The following is a 23,840-nucleotide window of genomic DNA, read 5'->3' on the forward strand; positions in this document are numbered from 1 at the left end:
TAGTTACCATGTGACCTAGCATTTCCACACCTAGGTTTACACCCAAGAGAATTCAGGACATATGTTCACACAAAAACTTTTACACAAAAGATCTCAGCAGCATTACTCACAATAGCCAAAAAAATAAATAAATAAATAAAAAAACATCCATCAATTGGTGGTTAAAAAAAAAAATGTGGCCTACCCATACAATGGTATATTGTTTGGCCGTAAAAAGGAATGAGCTGCAACTTGGATGAGTCTAAAAGCATGCTGAGAGAAATAAGTCAGGCACCATAGGCCACAGATTGTGTGATTCCATTTCTATGAAATGTCCAGAATAGATAAATCCATAGAGACAGGAAGTAGTAGTTGCCAGAGGTTGAAGACAGAGGATGGGCAGTGACTTCTAATGGATGTGAGGGTTTTTTGGGGTGATGAAAATGTTCTGGAATTAGACATAGGGGGTGGTTGCATAACCCTGTGAATATACTAAAAGCCACTATGTTGCACTATTTAAAAGGGCGAATTTATGGTCTAAATAATTAGCTCAATTAAAAATAGTGATTCAGGCACAAGGAACAATTGGAATGAAGGCATTGAAACCAGACACAGGCTGGAAACAATTATCCATGGTACAAGGGAAGCAGCCTGCAGGACAGCAATGCTACCCAAAGAGCCTGGACTCTTCCCCAAAGTGATGGGGACGCCCAGAGTGTGGGGCAGGGACCCAGCCTGCAGCCCCCTATCCCGGAAGCTCTTGGCACTAACTCTCCTCTTCCATGTGCTCGCTCAGGCAGCTGCTGCTTCTTCCTGGTCCCTTGTGCACGGCTCAGCCCCTGCCTCTCACAGCACACTTGCCAACACCAGGCTGGGGCGTTTCCCTTCCCACAAGTACAGGCGTCCTCTCTGTGCACATTCTTCCGGGGCCCATCCAGAAAGGAGCCGCTCAGGGCAGAGCACTATCAGCTCCCATCTCTCTTCATGATTTACTGAGGGTCCCCAGGGGCAACGGAGCTTCTAATTTGGCATGGGAAAAAAAAAAATACAGATCTATCAAGCCAGAAGAAGGCATAGAGGAACCTCAAATGAAAGAAGTCATTCTGAAAAGATGACATCCAGTCTGATTCCAAATCCATCTATGACAGTCTGGAAAAAAACAAAACTAGGGAGACAGTAAAAAGAACAGTGGTTGCCACAGGTTGGGATAGGAGTGATGAGAGGTGGAACATAGGATTTTTAGAGCATGAGAAACTATTCTTTGTGATATTCTTAAGGGTGGTTGCAAGCCATCATGTATTGTTGAAACCCATAGAATGTACAACAGAGTGGAACCCTAATGTAAACTGTGGACTTGGCTTAATAATAATGTATCAACATTAACTCATCAGGTGTAACAAATGTAGCCCACGAATGTCAGATGTTAATTCTAGTGGAAACATCGGTCAAAGGGCATATGAGAACTCTGTCCTTTCTGCTCATTTTTCTGTAAACCTCAGACTGTCGTAATAAATAAAATCTATTAATTTTTAAGAGCAAACACACACAGAGCCAGAACCGAACAGTCATCAGGATTATTGTCTTGCTGGTCTGGAGAGAACTTCTTACATTGTTGCAGCTAGAGTGACTGACTTTGCAATGAGAAAGGTCCCCACTAGACCACTTCCTCACCAGAGCCCCTGACAGGGACTTCATTCCCCTCCCTGTGTCTTCAGTTTCCTCATTTGTTCAACAGGGACCATGATGACACCTTTGGAGGTGGTTGGATGTCTGAAGGGATGTTACTCAGAATGCACTTGCTTATCAGCACACCAGGGGCCTCCATCCCCATCACGACATATCTTTCTCACCTTCACTGGGCATCTCAAAGGCTCTACCTTGCATCACCTTCCTTGCACTGTGGGCAGTGAAGGACCAGCACCCCACAACAATAGTTCATCCACTCTTAGGCTGGTCCAGGACTCATCCCACCCCCATCCATCCCCAGAGGAACCCCCTGGGTGCCCCCACCTAGCACCTAGCAATTTTCATAAGATTTTCTTCCTCTCTCCTTTGGAGACAAGATAAGACAGACATTGTAATTCTGGAGGAGGAAGCTGAGAAGATGAACTTTGGAGCTCAATGTCCTGGGTTCAAATCCCAGCTCAGACAGTTACCCTCGCAGGCCTGGTGGCTCTCACTCAGAGCTACAGCCACACATGCTGGCCCCCAAGAGAAGGGAAGCCAGACCTGCTGAGACATACTGTTTGTCCCGGGCCATCCTGTGCACCTGCCAGAACCCAGAGGCTGTAGGGAGGTGGTAAGAATGCTAACCCGTGGCCCCGCCACCCCCTATCCAGTCCCCAGACCCTGGACCTTGCAGGTGGGAGAAGAGGCAACAGGAGCTATCAGTAAAGGCCGAGTGTGTTTTGCCTGTGTCTGGCGACCAACCATGTGTTCCCTGGGAGGGGCCTGCTCTCTGCTCTCTGAAACTCACAGGGTTCTGGGCCACGTGGGGACAAAAGGTGAGTGGCTGAGCTCCTATCAGGCACCAGACACTCTGCAGGTTTATTTCTTAAACTCAACGAGGAAACAAAACCTCAGTGCTTGAAAAGGCCCATGCGAAACAGCACGGGGTCATTTGCTACTGGCCTTGCTGTTCTAGCTTCCGGGTGGTGCTGCCAGAGGGAGGGACGGGGGGCAGTCTGGGTGGCCAGCCCCACCGATGGGTGTCTGGGATGAGCCACCGACGAAGCTGATGGGAAGGTCCAGGCTGTCCTGGCGGGGTGGTCTCGGGATGTCACCAATCAAGGGTCCAAGTTGTCACTAGCAAGGTCAGGGGAACAGTCAATAGGCAGGAACCCCTGGGGGCATCTCAGAGGCCACCCCTGACCTGGCAGCTCCCCCAAAGCCACTGCTGCCATTCCCCTGGGTCCTGCCAGCAGCCATGGCAGGTGGGGTCCCCAAGAGGCCTCCTCCAGGGTAAGCATCTGAGCAGTGGGCCAAGCAGCCTCCCAGGGCCATCTTCAGGTCCCCTCCAGCAGGAGCTCCATGGTGACAACCGGGCAGGAGCAACATCCAAGTGGTCACAGTCAGTTCCAGAAGTTTCTGGGGCATCAGGAAAGGCAGGCAAGACAAGGGAGAGCCACCAGGGACAGGAAGTGCAAAAGGCAATTGGCCCAGCTGGGCAGAAAATCCCTGCTGACCTGGAGGGCCCTGGGCCGAGGCCCCCCCAGGTTGTCCAGACAGACTATCCCTAGCTCCTCATTCAGCAAGGAAGGCAGAGGGGCTGCCTGGAGCTCCCACAGGGCTACAATGTCCTGGAATCCAGCAGCCTAGGGAGGGCTGGGCTGGGTGGGGTTTGTTAATAAGGCACAGCTGAGAGGGAGGTGGAGCGGCCCCACTCTGGGTTTACCACCCTCTGCGGGAGGACCCGAAGAGGCCCCCAGAACAGCTGTGGGCCCCCGCACAGACTGCAGCTCCCAGAAACGTCTGTTCTACTTTTGGCAGGAAGTGAGCAGGGGAGGAGAGATGGAGGAAGAGGGGAGGGCAGTTAGGGACAGCGGGGAGGCCCAGAAGCAGGGAGCACAGACAGACACACAGACACGAGAGTGGAAGACAGGCAGGGGCAGCCAGCTGGTGGAGAGGAGGAGGATGAAGGCGGGAAACAAGGGCTCCTCCTGCAATCCGGCTTCTCTGCCCCAGGACAGGGCAGGGCTGTCTGTCTGGCTCCAGCCCACCCTGCTCGCTGGGCCTGGTGCAGTCTTGGGCCAACAGAGGAGTGTCAGAGGGCGAAGGCGCCTGAGCAGATGCGGGTGTAGACACCCTGATCCAGAGGCAGGTAGTGGCCCTGCTTCAGGTCCAGGAAGAAGAGCCGGTCCGAGGTCTGGCGTGGGTCGAAGCCCTCGTGCTGCAACCGGGTCTTCTGAATTTTGAAGGTGCCTGTGGGGACGGGGGCGGAAGTAGGGGTGGGGGTGGGGTGGGAACTTGGCAGGGGGCTGCCAGGAACCCCACCCTGCCCCAGCTAACTACTCTCTCCGGCACCTCCAGGCCTCTGAATAGGCTGTCCCCTCTGCCAGAAGCATTCTTCCCCATTTTGCCCTCCTGATTCCCCCTTGGCCTTTGGATCTCAGCTTCATGCTCCCTCCGCCAGGGAGGCCTCCCTGACCACCCCCCGCATGACCCGAAACTCCACGTATACTCCCTGCCTGTCACATGTACACCCCACACAAGACCAAGAAGATGAAAGGGCTGGGTCGGTCACACAGGAGGTCAGGGGTCAGCAACTTATAGGCCCATGATCCACCCACGGACCAAATTCAACCCCCTATCTGAGGAAGCCACCCCCAGACACATACACACTACTTATTGCTATTTCTGCCCTACAGCTGAGGAGATGAATCATTGCTGCAGAGGTTGTGGCCTGCAGCATGAAAATATTTACTATCTGGGCCTTAAAGAAAAAGTTTGCACTCCCTGCAGTAGACAATTAAAGAGGGGTTTTGTGAAAGATCTGGGTTTGTAGAAAATCGAGGGAGAATCCCTGTGTGCTCAAGAATTAGGAAGGTTGGGTGTTTTTTTTTTTTTCTTTTTAATGAAACTTCAGGGACTTCCCTGGTATTTGGGACTCTGCACTTTCACTGCAGGGGATACTGGTTTGATCCTAAAATCCCGCAAGTTATGCTGCTTGGCCATTAAAAAAAAAAGGAAAGAAACTTGAAAAGTACAAACCTCAAGATTAAAAAAGCAGAGGCAGAGGTGATGATGGTGGTGTTCACCTTTGTATCAAAATTAAAGCTTCTTTTCAATAATGGGCACCACGGACAAAGTTAACAGATTCCAAAATAGAGGAGATTTAAAATGTCTGAAATTGCTAAGGAATTAACATCTACACTATTAGGAGGAACTCCCGTAAATCACAAGGAAAGAATGAGACAATACTAGATACGAGCAGGTGATTTACAGAATAGGAAACCTCAAAGGTGTGAGATGATTCGCTCAAATTCCCTAGTCCTCAGAAAAATGCCGAAAATGAAGAGATGCAGCAAACATTGCAGGATGGCCAGTGGGGTAGGAGTGAGGAACGGAAAGAAGGAAGCATGCAAATACGACAAGAGGAGAGCTTAGCTCATAGTGCCAGCTGGCCGTGGACAGCAGGTTAGACCAGGCGCAGGGGCTGAACCAGAACGGGTAAGTAAATGGTTGAGAAACTGACAAATGGGCGGACGGAGAGGCAGGGGGCCACACCTGTAGTGTCCACCTGGGGCAGGAGGCGCAGGAAGATGGGCCGGGCATAGGGCGCCAGCACCTTCTGCAGTTCCTCGTACAGTGCGTTGGGGCTCAGCTGGCCGTGGGGGTCTGCGATGGCTGCCATGCCTGCTTTGCCCTCTACTCCTAGAGAGAGAGATCTGGCTGAGACCACCACCCTGGCCCCACCATGAGACCAGATCCATCCTGCAGTGGCGGCCCCCGGCCTCTGACCTTCAGCCCTATCCACTTGGGATAATGCTCGCTGAAGCAGTGAACCCTTTATTGAGCTCCTGCTGCTCTCCCTGCAACCTTGAGCCACAGCTGATCTCATGAGCCCCTTTCCTGGACGAGGAAACTGAAGCACAACATCAGGCATGAGGAATAATTCCAGATCCAGGCCACCACCCTGTTGAGCGGTTGTCCATGCTGTGCACTGCTTTAGGTCTTGCCTACCAGGGCACTTGTACCTCCAAGTTCCTCCTGGCTGGGCTCCTCTGGGGCTGCCCCCAGGACCCTGGGACCACCCCCAGAGCCCCAGCTTGCCTGGCACAGCCACTCCATACACAGCCACATCTGTCTGGCCCAGCAGGCGACTTAGCACGCCTTCCACCTCAGTGGTGGAGACGTTCTCCCCACGCCAGCGGAAGGTGTCCCCGCTGCGGTCCCGGAAGTACATGTAGCCCAGCTCATCCATCACCAGCACGTCACCTGGCAGAGGGGAGAGCGGGAGGTGAGACGGTGACCCGCCACCCCCACAGCCGGCCCCCGGGATCTGCACACCTGACAGGTAGGCGCTGTCACCCTTGCGGAAGACGCTGTGGGCGATCTTCTTGCTCGTGGCGCTCTCACTGATGTAGCCGTCGAAGCGGCGCAGCGGGTCCTGCTGGTTGATCTGACCCACGAGAAGGCCGGGCTCCCCTGGGGAGGAGGCAGCACTCAGGCTGTGCTGGGCGGGCAGGAGGTGGGGCCCCCAGCTCCCCAGGGGGCACTGGACAGGACCCTGCTCACCGGTCTGGCACGGGATGCAGAGGCCCTGGGCATCCCGCAGTAGTTCCATGGTGTCCTCGTTGACCTTCACCAGCCTGATGGGGTACACGTGGGGCAGGATGCGGCTGTTGAAGCCACAGGAACCGACCTGGGATGGAGCCAACCCAGTCAGTGAGGAGCCCTAGAGTGACATGGTGTGGCCTCCCTCGACCCCCACCCCCAACACCTTGCCTCTCCTGCCTCAGGGCCTAGAATTAGCACTAACTCTGTGACCTTTGATGATCTGAATGAGGGGGTTAAGAAGTGCAGGCTCCCACCAGGAATCATGCCCCCTCTCTCCCCGTTCCCAGCCTCCCTTGCAGTCACGTGAGGAGACCTGCCAGTCGGCCACCACTTCTTGGTCCTTAAAACCCTCCAGGCTGGCAGGAAGTGGATGCCCAGAGTGACTCTGAAGCCATGAAGGAACCCTGGCAGAGCTTCTGCCCAGTGCATGGCACACTGCCTGGCTCAGTTCTAGGAGCAGAAATGCCCATCTAGTGGGTTTGCACTGCTGCACGTGGTTGGGCGTGTTTGTTCCAGCAGCAACCTCTGCTGGTTTGACAAGAGTGTACTCTAGGGCTGCATATTCAACTCATGTGCATGGTGGGGACCAGGCCTTGTCGTCCAATGCTGGGGACCCAGCAGCAAGAGACAGAAAAGAATGCCTGCCTCCGGGGCGCTTGCTTTATTATTCTTCTCCTTTTCTGTCCCTGATATTGGGTGGGAAACGCTTGATAAGGGAGAAGGAGGGTCCTGCAAGGATATAGCAGAGATAATACTTGCTAATCATAAACATCTGCATGTTTTCAGAGAGCTTTCTGCAGGGGAAAAGGGTGCTATGCTGAGTTCGGGATGTTCCATGATCAGAACAAACCTAAGTTGTAAATCCCATTTACTGATGAGGAAACAGAGACCCAAGAAGCCCTCTGAGTGACTTGCCTAGTAGATCAGCACCCCATTCCTGGCCCTGGGTCCCCCAGAGCCCTGCTCTCCCTTGCCACCTCTATTGCTACAAACTGAGGCTCTGAAAAGCTGAGGCACAGAGCCATGCTGTGAATCAGAACTCAGAGGTGACAGTCAGGTGACTGAGCAAGCTGTCAAGAAGGCTGCCCAGCACCCTGGCCGAGATGCCCACCACAAACCAGGCTGTTCTATGGGAACCCAGGCCGGCGAGGCCGAGGGAGCCGTGCTCCTTGAAGCCCTAGCCCTGCCCGGCCACCCCACCCGCGCCCACCTTCCCGTCCATGTTGGCGATGCTGCAGTTGCACTCGGTGGCCCCATAGAACTCGCCGATCTGGCGGACGCCGAAGCGCTCCGTGAACTCCTCCCAGATGGACGGCCGCAGCCCGTTGCCCACTGCCAGGCGCACACGATGCCGTCCTTCCGCCTCGCGCACCGGCTGCTTCAGCAGGTAGCGGCAGATCTCCCCGATGTATTGGACCACCTGGGGGTGGGGTGGGAAGTGAGTAGTGGGCACCTGGGCTGGGGCAGAGAGGAGCCCACTGGGGGCAGAGGCTGCCGCGGGCTGGAGGTCCCCCAGACCCAACAACCTCCTTCCTCCCATCTGGGCGCTAGGAGCAAAATGGCCTTAAAGATTATGACAGCAGGAGAACAGTCCAGACCATGTATGCCTATGCACTCGCTCAGAGCCCGGCCTGAGCTCAGGCTGCCCGCCCACAGCCCTGACCTAGGGGTGGGACAACTGTCAGGTCACGTTCTTTGTGGCTTCCCTGAGGTCACAGCACAGACCTAGCCCCAGTGGCTCAGGGAGTCACCTACTGACCACCCCTCTCCGCTGGCTCCTTCCCTCTCTTTCCTGTGGCTCCACCCTCTGGGGTCGTCTCCCAGATACCTCAGTTGCCCTTGAGTCCTCATCTTCAGGTGGGCTTCTGAATGTACCCTCCCCACTTTACAGATGCTCACAGACAGTAAGTGCCCACCAAGGCTGATAACGTGGTAAAATCTGATTGGAATCTGACATCCTGGCTCCAGAGTCTCAATGAAACAGTTACATGTTCAGAATGAAGCACCATGGCAACCATAGCTTTAAAGTACTCACACCAAAACGCATTATAAAATTTGACCTGTGATCAACTCCGTCTGGCCCTGCCTTCCTCACTACCTTGTCTCCCTCCAACTCCTGTGCTCACTCCTGTGCTCTTGTCACATGGGTCTCCTCCTCAGAGCCTTTGAACATACCGTGCCCTTTGCCTAGAACACTCTTCCCTCTGACGCACTGAGAGTCAGGTCTCAGTTCAAATGCCACCATGGCTGAGCAGGACTTGGTGCGGATCTGATGAATACAAGCCTGTCGAACACAGAGTTCATCTGTTTAATCTTCCCAACACTCCCTATCGAAGGTGAAGGCACCAAGACCCAGAGAGGAGATACAGTTGGGGGAAGATCACCAGGAGGCAAGCCTGGGCAAGGCAAGATCAGAGACCCCTGATGGTTTCTCTCCCTCTGCCCTCAGGCTCCTTCACCTGTCTTGGTGGCCCAGCCCACCCCATTTCCAGGGCAGAGCAAGTCATACAGCCTGGCCAATCAGTCCAGTCCATCCTCAGACACTGATTGGTTCAAGGATAAGCATGTGACCACAGCTCAGCCAATGAGCATCATCATCCCTGAGACTTTTCATGGACTGGTGGGAACACAGGCTCTTTGTCAACTGGAGCTGCAACCCTCTTGGGGAAGCAAGGGTGGGGAGGAAGCCACCCACTAATGCCGGGAGCCTGTGAGGCATTCCACTCGTGACAAAGGTCATGAGGAAGGAGGCTCGGCATACGCAAAGGCGGGATCGAGCCTCAGGAGTCCCCCTGGATATTCTCGAGCATCTACCCCCCAAAAAACCAGAGTCTGCCTACTTTATTGCTTTGTGCTCTCACCTCTGACTTTACTGGGGGCTGTCCCCCACCACCATCTCACTCTCTCTGTCAAAGAGTTAACTTACAGCTCCAATTAATAAAGTACCTGGGCAATTAGGAGTGTTTAAATCCAAACCCCTCAGATAGCTCTCTAACTCGCCTGACAAGTTTACCCGGATTCCTACAGCTATGCATATGATTGTTTACAGTCTCCCAGCCTCGAGAGGCATGGGAAGCTTAAGATATTCAAATAGCTTAGAGCCTCTCAGAGAGTTAGAAACTGTCAGAATAAAACTAGTAAAAGATTTCATTGATGAGCCAATGCTTGTTGCCAAGTTTCCACATCCCCTGAATTGTATCCTTGAATGTGTATTAATTTAGTTGGTATGTAGAAAAAATAAGTAGTGGCCTTGGTGTTACTAACTTTAGACCCTTAAGGTAATAAATTCTTTCCTTTGTTGTGAACCCATTACACATCCGCCCTATAGGAATGCAATTTTATCTAACACCTTCGGAAGATGGCGCCAAACCTTAAAATAATTACTCTTAGAGAAAATAAGTCTTTGTCAAGAGTCATAAAATGTTAATAGGCCTTCTGGCCAGAAGATGATGTAACTCACCTAAACCATTTGTATACGATAAATTTGCAGGAAAGAAACCCTGGTTTTTGATAAGGATCAAAGACTGCTGACTTTGCATCCCCTATTATCCTCTATGTGTAACTTAGGGTATAAAAACCCCTGTTGAAAATAAAGCTACGGGCCTTGCTCACCAAAGCTTGGTCTCCCCGTGTCATTTTTCTCCTTAACTTCCAGCTGAGTCTCCATCTGGAGCGCGGAGGTCCTCTGCGACCATTTATTTGCCTAGGCTTCTAAGACCCACTTGAGAAGGTGTCTAAGGTGGGGCACCTTCCGCTATTCGAGAGGGTGCCTGCGGCCTCCGTGGTCAGAGCTAACCTGGTGTCACTGGTTATATTGATTTTCCGTGTAAACCAAGCTACTCAGCCTCTTTTCTCCACTGAATTTTCCTACTGAGCTATCCTCATTCTATTACTCTTTATATCTTTGATAAATATTTAAATAAATAGGTCGCCGAAACCGTCTCTCCTTCGAATACCCTGGATCAGCCGGGGCTGGACCCCGGCACACTAAGGAAAGAAGAGATCAAGAGGAAGAGAAAAACAAGAGGCACCCCCACCCCCATCAAGGTGAGCCTGAAGCTGTCCACTATTTGGCTTCCTCAGTTCCATAAGTTGATATATGCCTTTCCTCAAGAAAGCTAGGGTTTAGGTTAGGGCTGGGGTTAGGGTTTTGGTTTTACCTGTCAGCTGACAAAGTCCTGCCTAAGAACAGAGCTGCCCTCCAGACCATCACAAGTAGTCCCAGGCAGCTTTCCACTGTCCTCTTCAGAAATTAGGCTGGGGAAGGCATAACGCAACCACAACTGAGGCAGCTGAAGGTTACATTGACATGCCCGTGGCTCTGAGGCCAGCTCTACATACTGAGAGTCAAACAGCTGATCTTTACTCTGGCCTGGACCTTTGGACAGAACCCAGGGCTAAAGGGAAAACAACTCAGGTCAGCTCAGAGAGGGAGACACCAGGGGCCCCATGCTGTGACCTCCAGCCTGCAGGGCAGCATCTGAGCAGAAGCTAGGAGTGAATTGTCAACCTGGGACCCCCGTGCTACAACTCCAAATGTGCACACCCAAATGGACAGGGAGGCACAGGAACCGTATACCCATGGATGGATGATGGGTTGACTTGTCTATTGCCTGCCCACCTGCTTTATGCAGCCAAGAAAGCAGATTACAGCCTGCTGCCTCTGATGAGGACAGCTGGCCAGTTGATCTGGGCCAGCACCCACTGCTGCAAAAAAAAAAAAAAAACAACAGCCATGCAGTTTCTCCCACCCAACAGCCATGAGATGGGATTTCTGAACCCAGCAGCATTTCTTAAGTCCTGGTGGCATCCCTGGTGGCTCAGACGGTAAAGAATCCGCCTGCAGTGCAGGAGACCTGGGTTCGATCCCTGGGTAGGAAAGATCCTGGAGAAGGGAATGACTACCCATTCCAGTATTCTTTCCTGGAGAATTCCATGGACAGAGGAGCCTGGCGGGCTACAGTCCATGGGGTCACAGAGAGTTGGACACAACTGAGTGACTTTCACTTGAGGATTCCGCCGTATCTAATCCTTATAGAGCCCCTCAATGCATTCTCTTGGTCACAGAAATAACTCTTCAAGGAAACAGAACAGAAGCTTTTCAGGGGCCTGGAGACAGTGAACAAAGCCCGATGCAACATATGGGTGTCAAGGACAAAGAGAGGGACCACCAGACACTGTAGGCCTCCCAGTAGGAGGTCATGACACCACCCACAGGGAACCCCAGACAAAAAAGTGGACGCTGAATCAATCAAATATCTAAAGCAGTGGTTTTGAACCATGGCCATGAACTTGACAATGTCTGGACACATTTTTAATTATCTCAGGTGGGAGGTGGGGTCCTGGCAGCATCCAGTGATTTTAGGCCAGAAATGCTGTTAAATATCCTACTGTGCGCAGGATGGCCCCCACCACAGAGAACGAGGCAGCGCCATGTGTCCCCAGCGCTGTAGTTGAGAAATGCTGAGCTTCCACTATGGAGAACAGTACCGACAGTCCTTAAAAAACTAAACACCCAGCAATCCCACTTCCAGGCATGTATCTGGACCAAACTCTAATCTGAAAAGATACATGCATCTCAGTGTTCACATGGAAGCAACCTAAATGTCCACTGACAGATGAACGGATAAAGAGGATGTGGTACGTATACACAATAGAATATACACACTACTCAGCCATAACAAAAGAACGAAATGATACCATTTGCAGCACCGTGGATGGACCTAGAGAGTACCATATAAAATGAAGTCAGGCAGAGAAAGACAAATACCATATATCACTTACATGTGGTATCTAAAAAACCGATACAAATGAACTTATTTGCAAAACAGAAACAACTCACAGACATAAAAAACTAATAGTTATGAAAGGGGGTCGGGGGTGGGAAGGGATACATTAGGACTTTGGGATTAGCAGATACACACGACTATATATAAAATAAGCAACAGGGCATATTGTGTGGCACAGGGAACTGTACTCAATACCTTGTAATAACCGATAATGGAAAAGAATCGGGAAAAAATAGACATAACTGAATCACTTTGCTGCACACCTGAAACCAAGACAACATGGTCAATTAACTACACTTCAATTTTTAAAAATAGATTTAAAAAAAAAATTGCTGGGCTTAACCCTACTCCCAAGGCACAGGAAATACCAGAGTGACAGGAGTATGTCAAGGGACCTCGCAGCAATCCCCAGGCTGGGAACACACCACAGGGCAAACTCCCTTTCTTCAATAAATAAAGTATAAGGGGAGGGAGGGAGGAAAGGGAGAAAGATCGAGAGAGAGACAAGGAATCTTACAAGAAACCTCAACTAGTTGCCCTGTGTGGGTCTTATCTAATTTAAATTTTTAAAAAATATATAGAAACAAGAAAAAAAAAAAAAACAACCCATATTTTTGACATGGTAAGACACTGGGGATCAGTGTCCAGGTTCCTGATGGTTGAGAAATCCTGTCGCTTTGGGGACAGGATTTGACGTTGAGAAATCCTTTGGGGCTGTGATAATGATGCTGCAGTTATGTGTTTGTGGGGTTTTTCTCCTTCTTGTTTTTCCTCTTTTATCGTGGTAAAATACACACAACATAAAATTCACCACCTTAGCATTTTCTTTTTCCATCTTGGTCATTTTTTTGTGTGTGCATGCTCAGTCCCTCAGTCGTGTTTGACTCTTAACAACCCTATGGACTGTAGCCCGCCAGGCTCCTCTGTTCTTGGGATTTCCCAGGCAAGAATACTGGAGTGGATTGCCATTTCCTTCTCCAGGGGATCTTCCCAATCCAAGGATCGAGTCTGTGTCCCGACTGGCAGGCAGATTCTTTACCACTGTGCCACCTGGGTAGCCATTTTAAAGGGGTATTAAACACATTTACATTATCGAGCAGCCATCACCACCTCCCATCCCAGAACTCTTTTCATCTTGTAAATCTAAAACTGTATCCCCATTAAATGCTAATTCCCCATTCTTCCCTCCTCCCAGCCCCTGGCAACCACCACCCTATTTTCTGTTTATGATTCTAGCTACTGTGAGTACCTAATGTAAGTGAAATCAGGTGGTATTTGTCTTTTTTTGATGGGCATATTTCATTTAGCATAATATCTGCAACTGTAGCCTGTGTCAGAGTCTCCTTCCTTTTCGAGGCTGAATAATATTCCATTGTAGGGATGGACCCATTTTGCTTATCCATTCATCTGTGGATGGACACTTGGGTTGCTTTCATGTTTTATCTATTGTGAATACTCTGCTATGAACATGGATGGACAAATATCTCTTTGAGACCCTGCTTTCAGATCTTTTGTTTTAAAGATAGCCCTCACCAGACACAAAAGCCCACACAGAGGTCCCATTTACAAGAAATGTCCAGAACAGGCCAGCCCATAGAGACAGAAAGATTCCTGGTTGCCATGGGGCTGGGAGTGGGGAATGGGGAGTGGCTGCCAATGGGGACAGGATTTCCTTCTGAGGTGATGGAAAGTTTTTGGAACTGCATAGAGGGGCTAGTTGTACAACACTATAAATGGACTAAATACCACTAAAGTGTCCACTTCAAAATGGCTAATCTTATGTAAATTTTACCTCAATTAGAAAAAAAACCCATCATCTTTTGGTGGTTTCACTGAGGTATCTCTGCAGGAAACGGGCTGCTGTCTGGAGCTGCTTTACAACAAGACTGGAGGAGGGACATGGGTGGGCAGGCGAAGGGGGCAGGACAGGGCATCTCATCTCTTCTGGAGCTGAGCGATGGGTGCCTGGGAAGCCCCTAAACGTTTCTGTCTACGTTTGTATTTGCAACTCTCAATAATTGAGTTAATCAAATGGACTGTTTAATGTGTCAAGATTCAGATTAGGAATTTTTCCCAAGACCCCCCCATCTCCAAGTAGAACATAAAATCCTCAGAAGCAGAGCAGGGCACCGCCCTCACCCTGAGGGGTCCCCCAGGATGCCAGCCCAGAGCCCCCACCCTGCCCTACTGTGTGATTCAGGCAACTAGCTGAACCCCTCCCAGCCCCACCTGTTCAAGGTGAGGGCTGCTGCTGCTGCTGCTAAGTCGCACCAGTCGTGTCCAACTCTCTGCGACCCCATAGACGGCAGCCCACCAGGCTCCCCCGTCCCTGGGATTCTCCAGGTAAGAACACTGGAGTGGGTTGCCATTTCCTTCTCCAGTGCATGAAAGTGAAAGGGAAGTCGCTCAGTCGTGTCAGCGACCCCATGGACTACAGCCCACCAGGCTCCTCTGTCCATAGGATTTTCCAGGCAAGAGGACTGGAGAGGGGTGCCATTGCCTTCAGCAGCACCTCCCAATTTGTCAGTCTCTGGACACACCCCCTTCTCACTCCTTCTTCCACCTGGAGGAAGGTACTAGCACCTGGATTTCCACCCCCACCATGGCACTGAAACCTTCGGGCTGTCTCCTCTCACTGAGGAGGGCAGAGAGAGGAAAGGATTTGTCTTAACCCGTACCTGCTCTGCAGGACAGTGATGCCCTCCACCTCTGCCTCATGCTTACCCCACCAGGAAGCATGACTCACCCATTTGCCTGCAGCTACCAGCAGGGAAAACCTTTCCGGCACAGGGTGTGGGGAAGGCAGCATCTTAAGGAGCTCAGGCAGTCCGCGTCCAATCCTAACTGCATTAGAAGCCTCAGTTTCCCTACCTGCAAAATGGGTGTGATGCCTTTGCCCGCTCCCAAGCAGCTATGAGGATACAAGGAGCTTACATGTTGAAGGTTTAGTCTCTGGCCGGACAGAGAGCATAAAGCACCGATGACCCCCTCCGAGCCCCCTCACGTCCCTGCAAGGCAGCCGTTCAGAGAAGTAAGGCGGACGGGTGGGAGGAGGGTAGGGGGGAAAGAGGGGTGGGGCCTGACCGGGCAGGGGCGGGGTCTGACCGTGCAGTTGTACTTGACGCAATCATCCCAGAAGCGGCTGGCTGAAAACTTCTTGCGCAGGACCACCGTCAGCCCATAGATGAGACACTGACCCACGCCCATGATGTTCCCTGCAGAGAGTGGACTCGATGAGGGGTCCCCGGTGCCCCGCCCCCTTCCCCGCCCGAGCCGCCCCGTGGTACCTGCCGAGTGGTACAGGGGCAGACAGTCGTAGAGCACATCTGCTGCCTGCATGCTGTAGGAGTAGTGCCCAAATGCCGCGATGCGGTAGTACCTGCGAGGCAGGGAGTGCAGGGGCTGGGGCCCACGTCCCCGAGAAAAGCGTGGGAGTTGGGGGGGGGGGGGAGCGTGCTGGATACTGGGGACACAGCAGGGACCCAGGCGGAGCCAGCCCAGCTCTTACGGGCCTTAGAGGCTGGAGGGTGAAGAACATGCAACAAAGAAAGGAAATGATGCTTGGTGCCATGAGGAATATAACAGAGCAACAGAGAGAGGCTGAAGGGGACAAAGCCAGGGAGGCTGGGGTATCCTCTCTGGGGAAGTGACTGAGACCTGGTAAGAAGGAGCTGTGGGGAGAGCTAGGGAAGGGCACGCAGGTGAAGGGCAGAGCATATGCAAAGGTCCTGAGGTCAGAAGCAACCTGGCAGGTTGGAGGAATCAAGGAGAGAGCGAGCAAAGAGGCAGAAGGGGAAAATGACATCAGAGAAGTGGCAGGTGGGGCACAACACGAATGAGGCTTCTTATCCAAGGGCCAAGGTAAGTACAGGGCCGTTTGGCATGAGTTGGGATGTCCTATGGCCGTGGAGGAGAGGAGGGCTGTTGGGGGCAGGAGGAGGCTGAGGAGGGGCAGAGGACAGCACTGGGTCCTGAGATGGGCTGTGGGTTTTACCCAGTTGAGATCAAGATGCCCACAGGATCCTCAACAAGAGCTGGGGCGCGGGTAGGGGGGGTGGGGGTGGCAGGCAACACCCACGGGCCCCTCACCTGCTGTGCACGATGATGGCAGCCTTGGGCAGCCCCGTGGTCCCCGACGTGTAGATGTAGAAGAGTCGATCTGAGAGAGACACGGGTGTTGGGGACCAGAGGCTGGGCTGGGTGAGACGAGGGGACAGGATAGGCACGGGCAAGGGGATCCCACCTGGACTCACCATCCATGCCCTTGCCAGGGGGCTGCGCCAGGGGGGCTGTGGAGGTCTCCTTCAGCAGTGGGTCCAGGAGTTGGGTGTCCGGTAAGACGCCATCAGGCCCCACATCTCCAGAACAGAACTTGACCAGGCTCTTGCCCAACTCCCCGCTCATCTCCGCCACCGCTGCGGCGCGAAACATGTCCTGGTTGAAGATGGACAGGTGCCCCTCCCAAGGCTGGGGAAGCACCGTCTCCCTGCCCTGAGCAGCCCCAGGCCCCCATCGAGAAATGCTACCCACACCCAGCCTCACCCGCCGCCAGCTCCCCTCCGAAGACCAGGGCTTTGGCGCCCGAGGTGCCCAGGCAGAAGGCCAGGGGCTCCCGCCGCAGGTTCACGTTGAGCAGCGCGGCCTCCACGCCTGCCTTGGCCAGGCCCAGCCAAAGCCCCACAAACTCAGGCCGGCCCTCCATGAAGATGGCCACCACGTCGCCCGGCGCGAAGCCCAGCCGGCAGAACAAGTTGGCCACAGCGTTGGAGTAGGCATCCAGCTGCGCGAAGGTCCAGCACGCACCGCTGCCCGCGTCAACCAGCGCCAGGCGCTCGGGCTGCCGCTGAACCACCGCCTGGAAGATCTGCGGGATGGTGTGGCGCGCGCGCTGGTGCCGCCGCAGCTCCAGGCGCACGCGTATCAGCACGGAGAGGCCGCTGGGAGGGGGGATGAGGAGACGGTGTCACTGGGTGCCCCACCCACCCCAGGATACCTCCCCAAGCCTCGGCATCCCCACGCGGAGAGGGCAGAGGAAGAGACCCCAGTTCCTTAAAGGCGACGAGGGTTCAAAGAGGATGCTTGGGGTGCCGGGTCTCTCGGAGAACGAAGGGCAAAGGGCTATTTACCAACCAGCCTAGAAGGAGGCGGATTCTCAAAGCTGGCCATGCAGTGTTAATCAGGGTCACCCTGTCCTCCCCCATCACGGCTTGCCTGGTGACCCTCAGAAGCCAGGGCCCAGTCCTTCCTTCTCCTTACTGGGGGATCCAGAGTACCCCATGCTGACTCCACACCGCCTCCAGCCTGGACTCCTCATGCCCTGCCTGCCTCAACTGGGCCCTGGGGTCCATCCCTGAGCCGGGTGGCTGCCCCACTCCCGAGTCACTGAATGGCACTAGGCTGGGTTGGCTGAGTCATCCAGCTCAGGTGCCCCCACCTAAGGGGGGAGCTGCCTCTGCCCCAGGTGGGGCCAGGAGACAGGCTAGTGAGAGGCCCTAACGGCAGGTGACTTGTTCCTCTGTCCCCACCTGACAGCGGATACAAGGTGATCAGAGGTCCCAGGGGAAAGAACTCCAGGAGAAGGAGCCAGCCTCCTGAATGACCCTGTCGGGATGGGCAGCCATCACTGACGCCAGGCCGTGAGATGAGTGAGACTTGAACTTGTTTGTATTGTTTAAAGCAAAAGTGGTGGCTTTTAGATCCCAGAACCAAGAAAGCCAGAATTTCCTAGTGCAGGAGCTCAAGAAACAAGTGGCCTCCTGGCTTTATCTGGCTCCCTGCCCCACCATCCAGAGCCCCTGGCTCGGAGAGGCAGCTTGGTGCTGGCTTAAGCCTCTGGTGAGTGAGGACCTGTTTGTTAGAGCAGCTTCCTCTGCCCTGACCAATACAAGTGGTCTTGACTCTGCTCCCGCTGTAGGCTTCATCTGGCTATTGTGTCCCACCAGTTTTAGTGTCAAATTGGTTATCAGAACCATCCTTTGTGGCCCTACTGCTTCCGCTGTGCTGCTTCCTTAATTCCCTGTAATGGCTTCCTCAGACTCAACAGGTCCACAACAGACCTCAGCGTTTTCATTCATTCATTCATTCCCTCTGTCCTTAATTCATGAAGGCAGCTGATGTGTATCAGGGCCTACTGTGTTTTGTTTTTTTCAGTTTGAAGATCTAATTGGCTTTATTTTTGTTTGTTTTGTTTCAGGATTTCTTTTTTTCTTGGTACCAGCACCTACTGCACGCTGGGCATTCTTGGCTCAGAGATGACTAGATCCAACCCTTCGAGGCTCATAGTTTTCCCAGGAGAGAAACCCCCTCTACATAAATGAATGAGCATGAGGAAAGCGCTAGATGATGACAAGGCTGTCAGAGTGACGTGGGTCAGAATAGAGGCAGTGGTGGCCCCGGAGAGAGCCAGGTAGGTAAGGCCTATGCAGGGCCTCGGAAGTGAAAAGCAGGGTGTGAGTGTAAAGCCAGGTTCACAGCCAGTGCAAAGGCCCTGGGGTAGGACTGGACCTGGGGAATGGAGGAAGACAAGGTCCTGGGTGGGCCAGGAAGGTCTGTTAGAGGAGAGGATGGATCCACACAGCCACCTGCATCTGCAGTTTTTAAAAACAAGAGGTCAGGGTTCTGAGAGATTTATGAGACTTCCTGTTTGGGTCAAGCTGCACATCCCGAGAGTCCCTGGAGGGCCCCTCTAGCTGCCCCTGTGAAGGGACCAGGATCCTGTGGCCCTTGTGACTTGGCTCAACCAGAGCACCTACACACATGCCACCTGCCAGCACACTGAGCTACACACAGCCCCACATACCTGCTCGTTCTCTGGCGACTCCTTTCACCACCTCCCCCAGGGAGCCTTCCAGGGCTCGGGCCCTGTGCTGTGCCCACTGCTCCCCCATCACATCCCCAAAGGGGGCCAGTCTGGATTGGGTGCTGGCTGGGCTCGGGGAATGTTCTCTTGTCCACCCCAAGAGCCCTCCCTAATTCCCTTTACCCGGCCCCACCCCCATCAAAACCCCTGTGTGAAGCCACCCTGTTGAGTCCATTTTCCCCAGGGTTCTGAGCAGCCAGAGAAGTTACATCTACTCCAGCCAAGGATGTAGTAGATGCTCAGTAAACAGAAACTGAATGGCTGTTATTGCCTGAACTCAGGACCTGGTGTGCCTGCCCTCTCTAGCAGCCAGCACCGGAGCACAGACTATTCCATTCATCCCCAAATGGTGAGCACCTGCTGTGTGCCAGGCCTAGGGAGACCCAACCCTCCTCCCCCTCCGTCCTCCCCACAGATTTCCCCCTCACTCACTCACTCCAGCCTCCTTGCTGTTGCTTGAGCACACCTGGCACGCTTCCGCCTCAGGGCCTTTGCACAGGCTCTGCCCTCTGCCTGGACCACTCCTCCCAACATCCAAGCGGCTCCTCCCCCACCTCTGTGAGGTCTTGGCTCAGATGCCACCCGCTCAGGTGGCCATTCCTGGACCCCCATCTGTTACTGCACCACCCCCTTCTCTTCCCTCTCGGGTCCCTGCTTTCTTGTTTTGTTTTCTGGCTGCGTTGCATGGTTTCTGGAATGTCACTTTCCCAAGCAGGAACTGAACATGGGCCATGGCAGTGGAAGCATGAACTCCTAATCACTAGGCCACCAGGGAACTCCCTCCTACTTTTTTTTTTTCTAATTATTAGTATTCTTTGGCTATGCCTCAAAGCATGTGGGATCTTAGTTCCCCACCAGGGATCAAACTCACAGCCTCTGTAGTAAAAGTGTGAAGTCTTAACCACTGGGCCGCCTGGAAAGTCCCCTCCCTGCTTTGTTTTTTTAACATGGACTTATGGTCTTTAAAGGGCTTCCCTGGTGGCTCAGATGACAGAGAAACTGCCTGCAGTGAAGGAGACCTGGGTTCAATCCCTGGGTCAGGAAGATCCCCTGCAGAAAGGAATGGGAACCCACTCCAGTATTCTTGCCTGGAGAATTCCATGGATAGAGGAGCCCGGCAGGCTACAGTCCGTGGGGTCGCAGAGTCAGACATGACTGAGCAGCTAAAACACACACACACACACACATACACAAATGCCAAATGCAGTTTACTCGTTCACCATTTGCCTCTGAGTTGTCTCTCCCTGCTCCTGGTAGACAGGACTTCTGTCTTTTTCATTCTCGGCCCAAGAGAAACAGCAGTGGAGGAGACAGACCAAGGTTCACCCTCTTGGAGTAGAGTGAGCCTGCCACAAATAATCGCATGGGACACTTGGAGGAAGGGAGGAGCGTCTGGGGCTCCCAGGCCAGGCCTGAACCTCGCAACCAAAGGGAGCAGCTGGCCAGGCCCTGGTCAGATCCTTGGCAAAGGCAGGGGCAGCCACACATGAATAGGGTCTCGGGGCAAGGCCTCTCTGAATAGGGACCAGCAATGGAGACAGATGTGAAGAGTGAGGACAAGGAGTCCTGGGCAGGTTCCTGCCCACCAGGTCCCTTTGGGTGCCTGCCCTGTTACTCTTGGTGGCCGAATGGATCCTTGTAAGTGAACATCTCCAATGGGAGGGTTCCCCTCATCAAAGTCGCTGTTTGCAGCAGCCTGCTGAGGGGGCCCAGAGGAAGCAACTCCCTCTGCATCTGACTAGGAGCCTGGCACATAGTGGGTGCTCTGTAAACAGAGGTTGGATGGTTGTATTCACATCCCTGAACATGAAGCCCAGACTCCTGTCCCCTCCTGGCAGCCAGTACAAAGGCAGAGTTTCCATCATTCATCCCGGAAGCAGTGAGCACCTATTGTGGATAGCTGACCTGATCAAGTGGAAGAAGGCGGATCAGTGGGGGCCTGGGGCGGAGGGCAGGGACACCAACAGCAAAGAGGCAGAAGAGGTCCTTGGGGAGATGGGAATGTCCCATATCTTTCTGAAATGATTAATCCAGCTTTTACAAATATTTATTTATTTATTTGTGGCTGTACCGGGTCTTGTTGCTATGCATGGGATTTCTCTGGTTGTGGCTAGTGGGGGCTACTCCCCATTTGTGGTATACAGGCTCTCATTGCAGTGGCTTCTCTGGTTGTGGAGCACTGGCTCTAGGGCAGGTGGGCTTCAGGAGCTGCAGCTCAAGGGCTCTAGAGTGCAGGCTCAGTAGCTGTGCATGTGGCCCCTCGCATGTGGGATCTTCCTTGACCAGGGATTGAACCGGCATCCTTTGCATTGCAAGGCAGATTTTTAAGCACTGGACCACCAGAGAAGTCCAGGAATGTTCTGTATCTTGATAGTGGTGGTAACCTGGGTGTGATACCCCAAGCCCCACTTGAACACTTAGAATGGGTACATTTTATTATAGGTAAATTACACCTCATAAACAATCCATGAAGACAGAGCAGATTAGTGGTTCCTAGGAGCTGTGGAAAGGGGAATGGGGAATGACTGCTAATGGGGACAGGGTTTCCTTTTGGGGTGATGGAAATGTTCTGGAATTAGAGCTAACGGTTGCACAACATTGTGAATGTACTCAATGTTGCGGATGGTAAATTATATGCATTTTACTACAACAAAAATTACTGAAACTCGTGAAGCCTATCTGTGGTAAGGTTAAAAAAGGGAGCCCTTGCCTTCCAGAGATATACTCTGGAAAACTAACAGATGAAAATATGTGCCGCTGAGATTCAGACAGAGGAGGAAGTGGGTGGAGATGAGGAAAAAATCATATGAAGATCACGAAGGCTGGGGGGTTGGCCACGTGGGCCTATTACATTATTCTCTCTACTTTTGCAGCCTTGAATTTTCCAGAGTAAAATTTTTAATACAGAATCTTAAAAAATAAAATAAATTTTGAAAATCAAATAAAATAAATTTTAGTTTAAAATAAAATGTTTCCATTTTAAAAATATAAAATTTTTAATTTTTATTTTTTTGTCCACACTATGAGGCTTGCAGGATCTTAGATCCCTGACTAGGGATCAAACCTGGGTGCCCTGCAATGGAAGCATGGAGTCCTAACCACTTGACTGCCGAGGGAATTCCCTAAATTTTTAAAAATTAAAAAAAAAATAAAAATCAATCAAAAAAAATAATACTTTAACTCTCCAAAGGCTCCCATTGTTTTGTTAATCATATGCCTTCCCTGTGTCCTGGGAAGCCCAGCATGGACAGGCCCCATGCATCTGACCACCTCTTCACTCTTCATTCCCCCAGCTTGCTCTTGCCTCCTTTCCTGATCTTCAGCAAGTCAAAGGTTCCTGCCCTAGGGCCTTTGCACAGCTCCCACTGCCTGGAGTACTCTGCCCTAGGCCCCTCATTGAGGCTCAAGGGTAATTTGCTACACAGCAGTGGGTAACAGTGGGTAAATACACTCCCAGTTCCCACCCCCATAAGGTTTTATTCCTTCAGAGCAATCATCACAATCTGAAGCTGTGGGTTTCAGTTCTTCCTTTGTGGGTTTCCTAAGTTCTTTGTTTCCATGACAGCAGGCACCCCGTCTGTCTGTCTGTCTGTCTATTGTGTCCAGAGCTGTAATTCCAACACTAGAGATAGGGCTTGGAATGTAAGGATAATGCTGGTGTCCCACAGGCTGACCTGAAGGCAACCCAGTCTCTTCTGTCTATGTGACTATAGTCGTGGAAGAGTGTCCCCCAAATTCATGTATACCTGGAACCTCAGACTGTGACCTGATTTTGAAACAGGGTCTTTGTAGATATAATTAAGGTAAATACGAGATGAGGTCTTCCTGATTGCCTACTGCTAAGTCACTTCAGTCGTGTCCGACTCTGTGAGACCCCATAGACGGCAGCCCACCAGGCTCCCCCGTCCCTGGGATTCTCCAGGCAAGAACACTGGAGTGGGTTGCCATTTCCTTCTCCAGTGCATGAAAGTGAAAAGTGAAAGTGAAGTCGCTCAGTCATGTCCGACCCCTAGCGACCCCATGGACTGCAGCCCACCAGGCTCCTCCGTCCATGGGATTTTCCAGGCAAGAGTACTGGAGTGGGGTGCCATTGCCTTCTCCACCTGATTGCCTAGGTGGGCCCTAAATCCACTGACAGGCGCTTTATAAGAAGAGAGAGGGATGTCCCTGGCGGTCCAGTGGTGAAGACAGTGCACTTCCACTGCAGGGCATGTGGGTTCGATCCCTGGTTGGGGAACTAAGATCTTGCATGCTAGCAATGTGCGTGGCCAAGAAGTATTGATCTTAAAAAAGAAGAAGAAGAAGGGAGAACACAGAGACACAAGGGAGAAAACCCTGTGGAGACAGAGGCAGAGACTGGAGTGATGCAGCCACAAGCCAAAGACACCTGGAGTCCCCAGAAACTGATTTTGGCTTCTGGTCTCCAGGACTTTGAGACAACAAGTTCCTTTTGTTTTAAGCTACCAGGATTGTGGTACTTTGTTACAGCAGCCCCAGGACACTCATGGGACCCTGGTGGGTACATCCTGCGCTGGGCCTCTTGGTTAATGGAGACAATAAGATTCTATGCCTTCCAGGTCACTGGGGGATAAAAGAGATGGATGGAGACTTCTAAGGACAGGGCCTGACATGTCTTACATTCTCAATAAACTCTGCTGCTGTCCTGTCCTCAGGGAGGTATGCACTATCAATAAGAAATCAGAATTGAATTAGCATTTTATCTGCCCAGCAACTTGACTCATGCTCAGTCACTTCAGTCGTGTCCGACTCTTTATGACCCTATGGCTATAGCCCTCAAGGCTCCTCTGTCCATGGAATTCTCCAGGCAAGAATACTGGAGTGGGTTGCCATTTCCTTCACCAGGGGATCTTCCCAACCCAACGTTCAAATCCGGGTCTCCCGCATTGTAGGCAGATTCTTTACCATCTGAGCCA

At 52.3% G+C, this 23,840-nt stretch overlaps 1 protein-coding gene across 2 annotated transcripts in view; it reads right to left on the minus strand.

Annotated features, from left to right (window-relative positions):
• Nucleotides 1–23,840, minus strand: part of SLC27A1 (solute carrier family 27 member 1) — a 43,625-nt gene continuing 19,785 nt past the window's right edge. For both annotated transcript variants that reach the window (XM_055541723.1, XM_055541726.1), the window contains exons 3-13: nucleotides 16,590–16,984; nucleotides 16,301–16,462; nucleotides 16,137–16,206; nucleotides 15,335–15,426; nucleotides 15,153–15,262; nucleotides 7,469–7,678; nucleotides 6,217–6,343; nucleotides 5,989–6,126; nucleotides 5,752–5,916; nucleotides 5,206–5,352; nucleotides 1–3,900 (exon numbers count right to left, since the gene is read on the minus strand). In XM_055541723.1, coding sequence (XP_055397698.1) covers nucleotides 3,743–3,900; nucleotides 5,206–5,352; nucleotides 5,752–5,916; nucleotides 5,989–6,126; nucleotides 6,217–6,343; nucleotides 7,469–7,678; nucleotides 15,153–15,262; nucleotides 15,335–15,426; nucleotides 16,137–16,206; nucleotides 16,301–16,462; nucleotides 16,590–16,984 — 1,774 coding nt within the window. In that variant the 3' untranslated portion in view covers nucleotides 1–3,742. The remainder of the gene's footprint in view (nucleotides 3,901–5,205; nucleotides 5,353–5,751; nucleotides 5,917–5,988; nucleotides 6,127–6,216; nucleotides 6,344–7,468; nucleotides 7,679–15,152; nucleotides 15,263–15,334; nucleotides 15,427–16,136; nucleotides 16,207–16,300; nucleotides 16,463–16,589; nucleotides 16,985–23,840) is intronic.

The sequence above is a fragment of the Bubalus kerabau genome, chromosome 1, assembly GCF_029407905.1.
Source record: "Bubalus kerabau isolate K-KA32 ecotype Philippines breed swamp buffalo chromosome 1, PCC_UOA_SB_1v2, whole genome shotgun sequence".
NCBI classification, from domain to species: Eukaryota; Metazoa; Chordata; class Mammalia; order Artiodactyla; family Bovidae; genus Bubalus; species Bubalus kerabau.